The following is a 16,034-nucleotide window of genomic DNA, read 5'->3' as shown; positions in this document are numbered from 1 at the left end:
CTCTCCGGAATAGCAGGGAGCCTGACTTTGGTCATTAGTCACAATCTCATGATGAATATGGAATGATGGATAATGAATGGCCTGTCCATGTGTCGTCTAACAATGAATGATGGATAATGAATGAGTGTCTGTACATAGTCTAATAATGAAAGAAGGATAGATCTCCAGGGTTGGGCAGCCCTGCCCGAAGATGTAGTTTGATATAGTTGTTCGGGGAACTTAATGCACATTTGTTGAAGCCAAAAAATCTTAATCTTAATAAAGTACTTAAGTAGAACATAGTCAATAAATGAAAAATTATCTTGAGTGAAAGCAAAAACCAAGTAGCAAACATGCTACTGAGTCTGTTATTCTTCATGTCAGAAAATACGAATGAAATATGAAAATATTTGCCTGGGGTGTATTTTCATGACTGCTATAGGCCTTACTAATGAACTCTTTCAAAACCTCTGGCTTATTTAGTTTGTGAGTGAAATAGTTCACTTGTGACAAGGTTGTAAGCTCTGTAAGTCACTCTGGATTTCCCAAATGCCTAAAAAATGTAAATGTAAAATACATAAAAAATCCCATCCATCCCCATTAAAAGCAGAATATACTGGGCATATCCAGGGCATACTGCTGCAGTTTGTGTGGACAGAAAAATCCTGTGGCTTACATTTCTGGTTACCCTCTCCCTCTCTGGCATGGTGTGTTTTTCTCAGGGAGCCCTTCCTCTTTTGTATGACTCTCTAGAGCTGTTGGCAGATCAGCTCCGTCTCTCACAGACCCCTGTGCCCCCCCCCCAACCGAAGCCTGCGTCGTGCACACACGGAGAAGCGTTGGCGTGGGTGAGTGTGACTCAAACTGACATTTCGGTTTCGAAACGGGGGCACTTCACGCGTCTGGTTCAGGCCCCTCCCGGTCCTGCGGGCCTGGGGTCCTCTCAGCGCCCGCCCGCCCCGACGCCTCCCGTCCGCCAGGCCGACCCCCCCGGGTGTCCCTCGGCCCCGTTTCTGGAGCCCCGCGCGACCCTGTGACCCGAAAACCAGTGACGGCGGAGCGTGCCCCTGTGACTGGCCTGGGAGGGCCACCGTACTACAGGGCTCAGCAAAGAGCCTAACGCGTCTTTTTCAGTTCACAAATTGAATTTCAGTTCATTTCTCAAGTTCATTTATTTGGCCACCCCCCTCCTCCCTCCCTCCCCCCCAGCTCTGAGTCCACGTGTGACAGTGCCGCTTAGCTTTCCCCACATCTTTGGAAAGCCTGCGCTAAGAGTTCCCTGAGTTCCCCCCCCCCCCCCCCCCCGAGCGTCCTCTTTTGAAGTGCGTTTATTTCGGCTGATGCCTGTCACAGCCGCGAGCCCCCCTGACAGGCTCTGCTGTGGCTCTCTCTCCCCGCCAGACAGACACTCTCGCCCGTGGAGTCTCTCTCCGGCTAACCGTTTTAGAGCTCGACTCTTACGTAATGCACGCGCGTTACATAACGCGTTCCGACAGCCGGGGCCTGAGCTGAAGCCGCTAAGGTAAATCGCTACGCTCGGGGGGGGGGGGGGGTGTGTGCGTGCGGCGTCGCGGCTCAAATCACAACCAATCCGAATGCGGGGATCCGGGGCCCCGCCCCCGACGCTCAGACAGCAGCTGGTGATGATGATGAATTTGAGTGAAAATCAGTCTCATTACACCTGCCTACCTGTCTGTCTGTCTGTCTGCCTGCCTGCCTGTCTGTCTGTCTGTCTGTCTACCTGTCTCTCTGTCTGTCTGCTTGCCTGCCTGCCTATCTGTCTGTCTGCCTATCTTCATCAAGGGGATGAAGTAACTATGTTCCACAGCCGTATATATTTCTATTGGGAAAAAGTGAAGGTCTACCTGGGCCTTTTGTTTCACTCTTGTGACGCGCAAACCTCTGTTTTGGCAGGTCGGTTCTCCTGAAAGAACGCTGACCACAATGGGCCTGTATCCCAAATGGGCTGTGGTGGCCATTACCCCAAAGATCAGATACGCCTCTAAAATGGCGCTGTTTGTCTCTGGCTCTTGGCACGTGCGGCATTGCCTTAAATGTCATGTCGTTACTTAAGGATTGCAGCGGCAGGCTTTTACGGTTTCACGCGGATACTAACTGTGTGAATCTATGGCTCGTGTTACGGCACTAGGTTGGCACAAGCTAACTCGCGTTTAGCACTCTAACGATGCTGCGTGTGTACGCGCCGGTCTGGGAGTTCTGTTAGCCAGGCCTGGCGCCGCTCCTCGCATAACACAGATGGACGCAGTTATGTTGTCTCGCGTCGTCCGGATAAGAACACCTGCTAAATTAATGTAATGTAACGCATTGCAGAGGCGTGTCCAGGTGTGCCAGGCCTCGTCTGGGAGAGCGCGACTAAACCAGTACGCCGGTTAAGACTTTGTCTTTTGTTAAAATTAGTATAAATGCCCGTGTTTCCTGGTGTGATCTCTGTAAGGGGCGACATAGCTCAGGAGGTGAGAGCGGTTGTCTGGCAGTTGCAGGGTTGCCGGTTCGATCCCCCGCCCTGGCCATGTCGAAGTGTCCCTGAGCAAGACACCTAACCCCTAATTGCTCCCAACGAGCTGATTGGTAGCTTGCATGGCAGCCTTTCACCATTGGCGTGTGAGTGTGTGTGTGTGTGTGTGAATGAGAGGCATCAATTGTAAAGTGCTTTGGATAAAAGCGCTATATAAATGCAGTCCATCTACCATTTCATGCATTTTGCACAGTGGCTTTCTAGATTCAGGCACTTTTTTTTTAATATTAGGCAGCCCGTCATTAACAAAAGCTTTTTTCTATTTCCTGGTGTCTGGCCCTCGAGTGTCGCCGTGGAGATGGGGAGTTAGCTCCTTAGTCAAGGCACATTGGCCATGTTATGTTTCATTTGCCTGCTTAAGTGTGCTGCGTGCTCATTGGGTCAGAGTACATGTATTCTCATTGATTAACTCCCCACTGCCTGTTTCAGCCAAGGGATGCTTTAAGCTTTGTGGACATTGAGTCATTGCTCCTTCTTTGTTTTGAAGTCAATTTTTTATCCTTTTGCTGCGCAGTCTGTAAATTGTGTGGGTAGGTGGGTGTGTGTGTGTGTGTGTGTGGGTGTGGGTGTTTGTGTGTGTGTGTGTGCGTGTGTGTGTGTGTGTGTGTGGGTGTTTGTGTGTGTGTGTGTGTGTGTGTGTGTGGGTGTTTGTGTGTGTGTATGCGTGTGTGTGCGTGTGTGTGTGTTCTGGACTCTTGGGAAACAGCTCTTTGCATTGCCCACCATAATTAATTTAGCATTGGGATTCATAGAGCAACAGATCAATAAAATGGTCGTCTGCTTGGTGTTGCTCTGTTGTTCCTAATTTACCAAGGAATGCCTCACCTCAAGATCTGCATTGTTACTGCAGTGCAGAGCCACACAGAGGAAGGGAAACGCACACACACACACACACACACACACACACACACACACACACACACTCTCGCAAGCACGCACACACACACACATGCCCACACACACTCGCACGCACTCACACACACATGCCCACACACACTCGCACGCACGCACACAAACACACACGCACACACACACACACACACACATGCTCACACATACACACACAACCACACACACACACACGCATGCCCACACACACACACACACACACACACACAAAGAAACAGCCAGTCACACACACACATGCACGCATGCACATGCACACACACGCACACAAACACACACACGCCCACACACACTCACAAGCACGCACACACACACACACACACACACACACACACGCAGCTGTGCTCAGTCCTCAGTCACACAGGGAGGTGCAGGGTTAATGACAGTGACGTTGCAGGCAGATTGTTTGGGGGGTGGGCAGTGGTAGAAGGAGGGAAACATCTGCCATTTCTGAGGCTTTGGGATTTTTAGTGACGCTCTAAATAATTTCCTGTGAATCTATCTCTCTGTGAAGTGCTCGCAGTTGCATGCAAATTAGCGCATGTGTGTGTGAGCGTGTGTGAGCAGAGAAGAGCGCGTGTCTGCGTGTGCCCATGTGTGTTTGCTCAGCCCAACCTAAAGGAGCCACATGTTCAGTGTGCATAATATATGGCTGCAGCGCGTGAGGCGTGTGTGCGCACACTGAGCACAATAACACGCCGTGGCTCCCTTTGTCAGAGCGTGTCGTCTGCCAGCGCGGGCTAACCGCTCCCTTTTCACCTCCTGCCCTCTGAAAGAGTGATCCTCACCTCTGCCAGCCTCCACTGCACTCCTCTCCTCTCGCCTCCGCTCCTCTCCTCTTCCCTCCTCTCCCTTCCTCTCCCCCTCTCTTTCTCTCCCCTCCTTTCCCCTTCTCTCCTCCGCCATCCTCTTCGCTTCTCTCCTCTTCTCCTTTCCTGTTTTATCCTCTCCTCTCCTTTCCCCTTCTCTCCTCCGCCATCCTCTTCGCTTCTCTCCTCTCTCCCCCCGTCTCACCTCCCCAGTCCTCTCCCCTTCTCTCCTCTTCTCCTTTCCTGTTTTATCCTCTCCTCTCCTTTCCCCTTCTCTCCTCCCCATCCTCTCTGCTTCTCTCCTCTCTTCTCCCTTTATCTCCTCCCTGCTCCTCTCCCATCCCCTCCTCATCTCCTTTCCTGTTCTATCCTCTCCTCTCTTCTTCCCTTCTCCCCTCTTCCTGCCTCTCCCTTCCTCTCCCCTACTCTCCTCTCCTCTTCTCTCCTCTTCTGTCCTCCCCTCTAGGTCTCTCATCTGTCTGTACGTGGGCCTGACTCCTCTGGCCTCTACAGTCCCGTGTTCCACTAAACACCTCTGTCTCTCAAAAGCGCCTGCCAGCTGGAGCTCTATCTGCTGGCACCGACATCTCACTTAAAATGTAGTTTATTTTTCTAAAAAAAAAAAGGAACAGAAATGATCTCTAAATGTGAGCTTCCTAAGTCCTCTTACTCCAATCAGGGGAGCACAGCTGGAAGGTCTTTGCAGAAAGAGTGGAAGATTCTTGCTCTGACACTAATCTGATTTTCTCATAATAGTCGCGTGCAGAAGATTTTTTTTTTTTTGGGCTTGCCGAGAGCGAAGTCAGTAACGACAGGTTCTGATGTCTTTGTCGAACATCACAGTGGGACCGCAAAATGAATCTAGACACAGGTTTTGGATTTATTCTCAATCCTGATTGGCACAGAGTTACTTTAGGTGGATTACTTCCTGTCTAACTTTAATAGTCTTGGGTAGGTGGAATGGTCCACTACTGAGCGCTCGTGGGGGGGGGGGGGGGGGGGGGGCAGTGAAGTGGGTCTTCCCTGCTTGGTGGGATCAAAGAAATCCAAGGCTACATTTCTCCTTCCCTAGCGTCACTGGCTGTGGTTGTTTTTTGGTTATGGTTTGATCACATGCTGCCCCCTTCCCCCAGGTTACAATGTGCAACTTCATGTGCAACGTGCAATTTAGCCATTTATTGAATGCTTTTAGTCAAAGTGACATACAGAAGGTGCATTTAATCCATCCTGGGTGGGCAGGGGATCTCCCCCTAGGTCCACAATCACGATCTCCAATGCTCTCCCACCCCCCACCCACAGTCTGCGATCATCAACGCCCGCCCCCACTGGCCCACAGTCAGGCCTACATAGTAAAATGTTCAGTGTTAGATCATAGGCGACGGCCTTGTCGCGTGTGCCTAGAACCGGCTCCCTGTGCTGATCTGTGCATCTTTGTTTTTTGAGCGGTGCTCTTTGCTCTTCCCTCACAGACGTGACTTCCTCTCCAGCCCTGGATCCCAACGCTTCGCCGGACCTCCCGGCCCCCGCCAACGCCGTTGCCCAAGAGCTCGAGGGGGCGGACGCCATGACCCGGGAGCCGTGCGGCGGCGCCCCCCCGCAGGCGGACACGCCCCCACACGTCCTGGCGGACGGGACGGACCAGGGCGCGCCGCGGGAGGAGGGGGCGGGGCCGGAGGACGGGGCTGCGGACGCTGAGGGTGGAGACGCTCGGGCGGCGCAGACCAGCGGGGGGGAGGATGAAATGGACTGCGCAGACGGGAATGCGCAGACGGACGGGGGGCTGCGCAGGCAGGCGGAGGAGCAGGCACAGGAGAGCACGGGGGACGACGGCGGGGGAACAGATCCGGACCTGGAGCAGGACGGGGCGCTCGACGGACACGACCAGGACGCCGAAACGGACACACAGGACTTTAGGTACACACAGAGGTCTGCACCTGTCCAATATCACTGCACAACAGAAGTATGAAAGGAGCAGCTTTTGAGTCACCACTTTCACTGGATGGGAAACTGAATCCAGACTGTATGATTTGACATCATGTCCTTATTGGTGCTTAAACTGGACAGCGAAAATATTTCTTTTGACAATTTTTGAGTTCCAATATGTGTTTTGCCTGTGTGTATGTGTTTTTAAATGTGTGTGTGTGTGTGTGTGTGTGCGCGTGTGCATGTGTGTTCTGGACTCTTGAGAAACAGCTCTTTTCATTGCCCACCATAATTAATTGGTGTGGTGTGTTGTGGTGTGTATGTGTGTATGTGCGTGTGTGTGTGTGTGTATGTGTGTCAGTTGAGCGTGTGTGTTTTGTGTATATTTCCATAATGTTTATTTATATTAATGCAGGACTGAGGAAAAGCTGGAGGAGGAGGATGATGATGATGAGGAGGAGAGAGAGGAAGAACATGACGCAGCACAGGACAGCCAGGATCGCTTCAGCTCCAGGTTCGAGTGCATCGTGGAGGAGGTCGACGTGGAGGTGGAGGAAGAGGAGGACGGGGAGGGGGAGAACCAGGACGGCTTCAGCTCCAGGTTCGAGCGCATCGTGGAAGAAGCGGAGGTGGAGGTGGAGGTGGAGGTGGAGGCGGAGGCGGAGGCGGAGGCGGAGGACGGGCGCTCGGACGGGCGGGAGAACCAGGACGGCTTCAGCTCCAGGTTCGAGCGCATCGTGGAGTCGGAGCTCCTGCGGGGGACGTACTACAGCAGCCTGGACTCGCTGGACGTGCTGTCCCTGACGGACGAGACGGACAGCTGCGTCAGCTTCGAGGCCCCGCTCACCCCGCTCATCCAGCAGAGGGCGCGGGAGGGCCCCGAGCCGGCCGAGGCGCTGGAGCTGCCCGCCGTGGCCGAGCAGGACGGGCCCGAGGCGGGGCGGGACGGCCGGGGCGGGGCGCCGGCCAGCCCCCTGCGGAACTCCATCACCAGCAGCCGCTCGGAGAACGTGCTGAGCCGCTCCAACCTCCGCGCGCTGCCCAACGGGTTCCACGCCGACGCGCAGGGACCCCTGGAGAGTTCCGGCACCTTCCCCACCTCCGTCAGGTAGGGCCCGGGTACCTGCGCCTAAATCCAGGTGTGCGTGGGACGTGAGCAGTACATATTAAAGCATATCCCAGCAATCTGAACGACATCACTACCCCTGCATTACCCTACTGTCAAACCAGATATGCACAGGCGCTTACACTGTTCCCAGACTCTGTGTTGATCTGAAACGTGACTGGCATAAATGGAAGCAATGCAGGGGCCACAGTTGGGCCTGGAGATGTGGTATGGCGCACTCTGTGCTATAATCGCTGTACGGCCAGTTCTTGCTGTGGCCACTGTTTTACTGTGTCTGTGTGCGCTGGGTTCAGTGTCACCTATTTATTTCTTGTAGCTCCGTGTTTTACCTGTGTGTAGTTCTGTGTGTTGTCTTTGTACTTCCTGTAGTTTTGTCTGTTCCGTGTGCTCCCTGCTGTTTTGTCCTGTAGGTCAGTGTGTTATCTGTACTTCCTGTAGTTCCGTCTGTTCCATGTGCTCCCTGCTGTTTTGTCCTGTAGGTCAGTGTGTTATCTGTGCTTCCTGTAGTTCCGTCTGTTCCATGTGCTCCCTGCTGTTTTGTCCTGTAGGTCAGTGTGTTATCTGTGCTTCCTGTAGTTCCGTCTGTTCCATGTGTTCCCTGCTGTTTGTGTCCTGTAGTTCAGTCTGGTTACACGCATGTTTTCTGTGGTTTGTTGTGTTCCCTGTGGTTCCTTGTGGTTTTCTGTTTTCTAATGTGTCCCATGCAGTTTTGCTTCCAGTCCGCTGAATGGGTCTGTGTTTAATGATATTCTAATGCAATCGATCGGTATGCTGGCTAAATATTCATCTCCTGGCCTCGTTCCGGTCTCTGTACCTGTGTCTTGGAGGTTCTGGTTGGTGTCTGAAGCTTCAGGTCCTTTTCCGTGTTTACACATTTATGGATGCTCTCTGGACAACCACGCCCCTTCTTCAGTACTGATAATTAGCCGGCAAATCTGAATGCCCTTCGCTTCAGTAATGGGAAGGAGGGTGTTTTTGTGTCAAGTAGGCTACATAAAGGGGAATGTGTGGTCAGCAATGCAGTCGATGTTTGTGGTCTCAGCGCTGCTTAGGAGGCTGCTGGCTGTGAATTGTGGCAGGACTGCAGAGCTATAAGATGGATAGGTTTGTATGGCTGTGAATGCACACGGTCTGGATGCACTGGTGCGTTCAGACAGGGGGCAGAGGCGGCCTAAACCGGACCTGCTGGTTCTGAAAGGAGAATGGAAAGCTGGGTTGCGGTGTGCTGGGGGGGTTCTGGGCTGGTTTGCCGACACGGTTTGCCGTGGGTCTTTGTTCAGCAGCTTGGAGAGGTGTGCTGATTTGCTGACTCCCCTGGGACAGGGGTACACGCTCTGATACATAATGCATGTTTCTACTACCCCCCCAAAAAAAGAGAAAAAAATCAATGACATCATTAAAATTCCACAGCCTGTTACTGATGCACGCTTTTGCTGGTAATCTGCATTAGTGGCGTCCAATAATCCCAGAAAAACATGAAAATGTGATCAGTGGGAAAAATGGCACGTGAGCACTCTCTGTGCGCATGAGAGCATGTTCTGTGTGAGAATAGAAACCCATTAAAGACTAGCAGACGGATGACACTCACATTTATCACCCAAGATTACCACAATTTCTACTCACTTCACACCCATGCGTGCACACACACACAGGCACACACCGTACATACACAACTACACACACAGACATGCATTCACATGCACACAAACACAAACACACACATATAGATTATGTGTGCCCATACCCATTCGTACACACACACACAGATGCACACAAACGCAAATGTACACGCACATACACGCGTTCGCACACACACACACATGCACAGAAACACACACATGCACATAAATTTTAGACGGTGTTCTGGCAAGTCAGGCCACACACACGCACAATGATATGACATCAGTGATTCCACCATCCATCTTTCTCCTGTGCAAACTCCCTGTCTGCACTGACATCCAGGCTAAGAGGAGCTCTGTCTGTTGCCATGGAGACCTGCGGCCGGTACCACACAGTCTGAAGCTTAGGAGGTCTGGCTGTTGGCTCTGTGAGAGAAAGACTTGAGCAGCGCGCATTCCTGTGTGGCGTTCTCTGTAAATTTATTGGCGATGTTCCTTCATCCAGGACGAAGTAGCGCGGAGGAAATTCGTATTTTTAAAAACGAAACCACCTATCGAAGAAAGAAATGCAGCTGTTACGGTCTTCACCACTAGGGGGCACTCAGTGCAAGTAAGCGCACCGACCAGGGCCTAAAATCATGAAGAACCACGTGATCTTTCGGGGATAGCGAGCTTTAAACCTAGTCGCTTTTAAAATACGTGCGATAACAATGACATTGTGCAACTTAGCGTCAAAAAGAATCTCTATTTTTAAATACAGCCTATTGACTTTTTGGTGTAAATGCAGCAGATTTGACTATACATAACGCTGAAAATGTCCACGTGACAGGAAAAAAACGGTGTATACTGTATTGTTTACACATTGTTGAGACTAACTGTGTTTTGGGATAGAATGGAGAAATGGTAACAGAGTGGGTCAGGTAGCCCATATAAATTGGAACCTCGTGTCCCTGGTGTGGTTCTACTGCTGTGCCTTTGAGTTTGGGACTTGACTTCTGTAAATACCCAGCTCCATAAATGGACAACATGACAAAAAAAATAAAAATCTGTTCCACATTATGTTGCGCGGTTTGACTCTCCTCTCAACTGCTCAGAGTGGCAGCAATATCCGCTCGTTACATCCGAGAGATTGTTATAACGGTCTCCTTGACCGTGACCGTTTGTTCTCTGTCCACAGTGCCATTCTGATAAAAGTAACATGGCTGGGCTCCCAAATCAATCTAGGACACCTCTGCACAATTCAGGCCAGCATGGTTCCTTTTACCTGTATTTCAGTGTCATTTCTCAGACCCAAGCATAGCCTGCTAACATTTGCTCTTGATACTCTCAAAATACTACTGACATATTTGAACACACAAAGGTGTTTTACGTCAATTTTGTACATTTTCCTCTCAGCTTTGGAATTAATAATCATGACTATGGCCATGTTACATTTCTGTGGTCATCTCTGTTAATTTGAGACTGTGACGGGGAGTTACGTTTGCTGATAGATCGCACCGAAAACACTCCACGCTAGATGCGACTTGCCCGCTTGAATTGAAAACCGAGCCTCCCAATCAGGGGAACCAATAATGCTCTTATTGCTCCTTCGGGGGTGATATCACATTCCGCATCTTCACGTATGAATTCCGCCGCACGCGCTAGCGCGCTAGCGCACAAGCGCGCGTCCGCTATGGCTAACGAACCAGAGGCCTGAGCAACGGGCACAGCTGTAACAGGGAGATCGCGGCCATCTGATTAACTAGAGCAGCCACTAAATACGCAGTGATACGTTACATACAATAGCTCCTCCTGCCAGCCAAAAAAAGCCACCCTCCCCAGGAAGAAAGAACCGTTAGTTTGTTTTATTTATTTATTTTAGTTATGAAGTCAAAATTTGGCATTGCTGCGGCTTTTTCAGCGCCTTGGCGGGTTGTGTGGGACTCTGGTGAAAGCGAGCTGAGTTTGGGGGGGGGAGGGGGGGGGGGGGGGCAGAGGCAATCTACCTGTGGACTCTCGTGACAGGGTCCGTGTGAGCCAGGCCTGGATATAATGTAAATCACATGGCGTGCACTAGATTTAAGTGCGTGCCTCAATTCGATTTGCCGCTGGGGGGGGGGGGGGGTATTTCATACCCGTTTGTGCATAAAGAAGTCAAAACACTTCTCTTTTCTTGTCTGTGCTGGGTGTATAGTAAAATTTTTTGAAATTGATTTCATAAATTGAAAAGCCCTCATGGAACGTTATGTGCATTTTTCAATTCCGAAACTTGAATGTCACTTGGGTTCCTAAATTGACATAGCTGAAATGGAACTGACCCCAAGCCTGTTCCGTATCGAGCTGGTAAGGAGGAAAAGACAGAATAAGGCCAGCTAAAATCTAAAATGTCAGCCTAAAGATGAGTCACAGCGGGTTTTACATTACATTACTTAGCCACTTTGCAAATGCCCATATCCATGGCAACTTAAAAAAAAAGAAGTACTGTAGTTAGCATTCATTTTCATGGCTGGCTGGATACGTGGCTGGATATGTATTTAATGAAGCCATTTAAAGCTAAGCGTTTCCCTCAAGGGTGCAGGGCAGTGGCTGTTATTCACATTAAATTAGTTTAATGGGTAATGAGTTAAAAATAAAAGACACTTTCCCAAACTTTGTTGTCACTCCAACACCAGAAAATATACCTGTGTGAAGTTAACTGCAGGCAGCAGGAGCTGCTGTAATTTCTGGCAAAAACTGTTTAAAAAGTAAGGCTTTCAGGATTTATGCTGTTCATTTCTGCAAAGGAATTCCCCCCATACCCCCCCCCCCCCCCCCCCCCCAGACGATTGGATGTGGTCGCAGCAGTTCGACAGATGTAGTCGTTTAAACTAGCGGCTACTTCCTGCCGGCCTCTTCTGAATGAGGCATTGTTTATGCGACATGACATCATCGCCTTCGGCCTTCCGTTCCGAACGAACAAGGGGGAGTGAGGGAGAGAGAGGGAGGGAGGGGGAGGGCCGGGGGGTTCAGGACTCCAGTGTGCGGGTGGTGTGAGTCCCCCACCCCCCCCACGGCGGCGGGCGTGGAGAGGCCCTGTGATCGGAGAACATCCCGTTCTGCGCGTGCGGTCCAGAGGCGCTGATATCAATGATGCTCATTCAGCAGGCTCCCGCACGCAAAACCCGCCACTCAGACCCAGGCCTGCTGCCCAGGGGACTGTGCAGCGAACCTCCGGGCCTTCAGCACAGACGCCCCGTATAAGCGCCATGGAGCACGAGTCTGGGGTGGCCAGTCCCAATACGGAGGGGTTTACGCCCCCTACAGGCTGACACCACATGAGTGCTTAGCTCAAAATTCAAGTTTTCTAATCCCCCCTCCCCCCACAAATTTTTTTTTTTAACACCTGGTCAAGTCCCTCTGTTGCCATTGTTTCCCACTACCTTGGTAACACCTCTCACCTTTACAAACAGCATCAGTGCTGTGAAGTGAGGTGTTCACTCCTCCACTATCCCATCTGCCCTAGCGCTTAATTGGAGAGATGGTCTTTTTTAAGGTGACTGGGAAAGGCTCAAGGACCACTTAGGACTGCTAATATTCAATTATAACGTGGGTACTTATCTTGAATTGCTTCAGTAAATATCCAGCTGTATACTATGTTAAAAAACGTGCAGGTTGCTGTGGATACAAATGTCTGCTAAATGCCTGTAGTGCAAAAAAAAAAAAAAAGAAGAAGACATCCAACAGCATGTTCTCTCTGGCGGTTCTTCTCACAGCGGTGCTGTACAGCAGCTTCTTATTCTGTATTGATTTTAATCTGCTGCTGCTGCTGCTGCTGCCTGTCTGTGCACTGCAGTGGGCCGTGCTGGTTTCCTCCCCGCTTATGAGTGTAAGTAGGTTAGCGGGATGAGCGTTAGCTGGCCTGGGGAGGCGGTGAGGGGGGGGGGGGGGCAGTGGCAGCGGCGATGGCGGTGTGTGGCAGGAGGGGAGCTTCGTGAAGCCTGACTGATCCCGCTACCTGCCTCCCGTCACCCACGGTAACCGAACCTCCTCCCCGTCCTTGCGGATGGGAGGGGTGTTAGGAAGAAAATCCTTGGAAATGCAGCACTGCCCCTGCTGATAATCCGCTCATGCACAGCCTGAAATATGTACGGATACTGCAGGGGAGGGAGGAAGGGAAGGAGAGAGAGAGAGAGAGAGAGAGAGAGAGAGAGAGAGAGAGAGAGAGAGAGAGAGAGAGAGAGAGAGAGAGAGAGAGAGAGAGAGAGAGAGAGAGAGAGAGAGAGAGAGAGAGAGAGAGAGAGAGAGAGAGAGAGAGAGAGAGAGAGAGAGAGAGAGAGAGAGAGAGAGAGAGAGAGAGAGAGAGAGAGAGAGAGAGAGAGAGAGAGATAACCATAGAAACAACCAAACACATTTCTTTTGTCTGTTTAAGCACATGCATTATATTTTAAAAGAGGTTGAGAAAGATGGACAGACAGGGAGAGAGAGGTAGCAAAAAGAGCTATAGGAGGACTTTTGCATTTGCCTATAATCTGTGTCTTTAATCATTTAGTATCAGAACTATCACTAACAGTTCAAAATGTGGGCCGGTTGTTTTATTGTGTGTCTCATTTCAAAAACTATATTACGCTGAGAGATTCCCTGAAAAGGGGAATTCGGCTGACTCGGAAGTCTTTTTTATTTTTCACTGAGCCGTCCTATCTGATAGTACAGAGACTTTTTTGCATACCAAATCTCCATCTCTGTTCCGAAAACTCTGGTACGTGAAAGCGAACACGCATCAAAATGCCCTGGGTGTGTTCTTGCATACCTGGGGGGGGGGGGGGGGGACTGAATTTCCCAGCACGCACTGCACTTTAACGTGTGCATTAAAAGCAAATGGTTAAAGCATCCCTTACTGTCTTTTCTGGCAACTTCTTCCCTTCTGGGATTGCAGTGATAGACTGCATTTCCTCCGTAGACGGACTGAAAAGTGCACAGTCAGCTGGATGAGTCGCTGTTTAAGAATAAGGCAGGCAGAACCCTGCCTAGTAAATCCCCCACCTCCGCCTCCACTTCCCTGGGGTGACAGTAGACCCCCAGAACTCCTGGCTAGAAGCCGGCGTTTCTCGGGATTCCATTCTGGAGTGTGGGGTGCATTGTTCCCAGAAACCCTGGCTTGTTCAAAGGTACTTATTCAAATTCACATGAAGAAGAAATCCCTGAGACAAAATTTTACTGGCCAACGACTGGATTTTTGTTTTGTCGACATGTTAGAAGTTTGAAATGTTTGTAGAAATACAGATGGATTCTTGAATACATATGACAACGCCGAATCATTGTGAACTTCCATGGACATAGATCTTGTGTGCCCCCCCCCCCCCCCCCCCCCCCCCCCCCGCACACATACCCCTCCCCCAATTTTGGGAAAACATTAAATGCCCCCTCCCCCCCAATATTATCATGTTGGGGGTCACGTGTCCTCCCCAACTTTGGGAAAACATCAAATGCCCCTCAGGTGGCGATGAAGTGATGCGCTATAGCCTGCGTAACTACTGGCCAGTTAAACTGTAATGGGCTCCCACCGAAGAGCAAGTGGCATGCGATGCACATAGGTTACTGTATGCAGATGGCACCGTCAAGTGGGCTCTCCACAACTCCAACATTTCCTCCTTTGCAAAATAAAAAAAAAAAAAGAAAAATGGCGAGAGATAAGAGACAGGGAGCATGGCGCTGTGTGTCAGAGAAGGGTGATACAGATCTGCCGCTGTCGTGGAGAAGTCTGGAGCCGCCATGCCCAGCCCTGGCGTCTCTCTCATCTGCTATCGGGAGGTGAGTCATTGCTGAGATGGGGACTCTATGTGGGCACCAAAAATAGAAAGGTGGAGAAGTCGTACAATAAAGGGAACCCACATTGCCGTGTGCTTCATCACTCCATAGCACCTTTGTGTGGAAAGGCCTGAGTGGGGGAATGGTTCTTTTTTTAAGCGTTCTGGCATCGTGCGTGACTGTTTGCCCTGGCGCTATTTGTTTACCGACAGTTACCTTTGTTCCCCCTTTCCACGGCTGTTGTGCACTGCGGGGCCACCGGAGATCACGCACCCCCTACCGGTGGTCTCAAGGAACGACACTGCAGGTATCCTTGTATGGAGACGCGTGTTTTTTCAATTGGAGTTTCAGTTCGTCTCTGTTGTACGCCAACCCCCCCTCCCGACAAACAGTCAGTCCTCAATGTTAACGTTTCGTCCACTTACTTTATTTAGTATTCAGTCTCGCGTCAGCTTCTGACAACGGCTCCATCAGGATGAAAAAGATCCTGTTAGCGGTGCGCAGACAAAGCCGCCGTGATGCTTTGAAATGTGCTGGTTAATGCAATAAGGCACGCTAGAGAGGGTATGGTGCTGCTCTGTCTGTCTACGGCAGTAATTCATAGCAGATGTGGGGAAGACTTTCTGCTCCCTGCTCGGACAAATTCCTTAATACAGACTGCCAAGTCGTAACTTTAGCTAAAATCAGCAGGAAAAAAAACCAAACATTTCAGCTTTGTTTCGCATCCTTGTTATTATACCCGAATAAGAAACCATTAAAGGGGTATAGGTTGTTATGGATTATTTGTAAAATATAATTTATTGGGGTGATTTGTTAAAATGGGAACGAGGTGCTTTAAAGGAACTCCTTGGAGTCCTCCAACGGAAAAAATTAGGTTTTTTTTCCTGAGGCAGTAACAAGGCTAGGTTGTCTGACACCCCGCCTCCTTCCTCTGTCCGTAGACTTCAAAACTTCCAAGAAATAAGTAAAAGCCCTATGGTTTAGCCTGACGTGATGCTCGCGGCGATATACACGCTAATCTATAAACTATTTTGGGGAAAAAAAGAAAACACATCCCTAGACGTCATGCAGGGTTTCGAAGTCCATATCGGTGAAAGAAAATGATAAAATCTCTTCGCTTAAACCGCTGAGGGCAAATACAATGGGAGTAGGAATGGATTTGAACAACCTGCGGATAAGGTTATTTTTCTCTCCTTGGGACTGCGCGGAATAAGAAGTAAAAATGTGGAAGGAAGAATACGACCTGCACTTTGACTTTCTGCTGGAACTGCTGTAAGTTTTTTTTATTTATTATTTTTTTACACGATGTTCGTTTAATGAACTCGACTAAACTTCGCCGTGAAAGACCACACGCTCGCACGCCAATTTGTAGG

At 50.2% G+C, this 16,034-nt stretch overlaps 1 protein-coding gene across 3 annotated transcripts in view; it reads left to right on the top strand.

Annotated features, from left to right (window-relative positions):
- The window catches only part of psd2 (pleckstrin and Sec7 domain containing 2), a 35,952-nt gene that overhangs the window by 2,895 nt on the left and 17,023 nt on the right, over window positions 1–16,034 (top strand). The window contains exons 2-4 of one of the 3 annotated variants that reach the window (XM_035411601.1): window positions 733–827; window positions 5,700–6,156; window positions 6,569–7,261. In XM_035411601.1, coding sequence (XP_035267492.1) covers window positions 5,795–6,156; window positions 6,569–7,261 — 1,055 coding nt within the window. In that variant the 5' untranslated portion in view covers window positions 733–827; window positions 5,700–5,794. The remainder of the gene's footprint in view (window positions 1–732; window positions 828–5,699; window positions 6,157–6,568; window positions 7,262–16,034) is intronic. The other 2 variants (XM_035411602.1, XM_035411603.1) reach the window with 2 other exon arrangements.

Source organism: Anguilla anguilla, chromosome 3, assembly GCF_013347855.1.
Source record: "Anguilla anguilla isolate fAngAng1 chromosome 3, fAngAng1.pri, whole genome shotgun sequence".
Taxonomy (NCBI): Eukaryota; Metazoa; Chordata; class Actinopteri; order Anguilliformes; family Anguillidae; genus Anguilla; species Anguilla anguilla.
The sequence above is the reverse complement of the archived record's forward strand: the minus strand, read 5'-3'. Positions and strand labels throughout refer to the sequence as shown.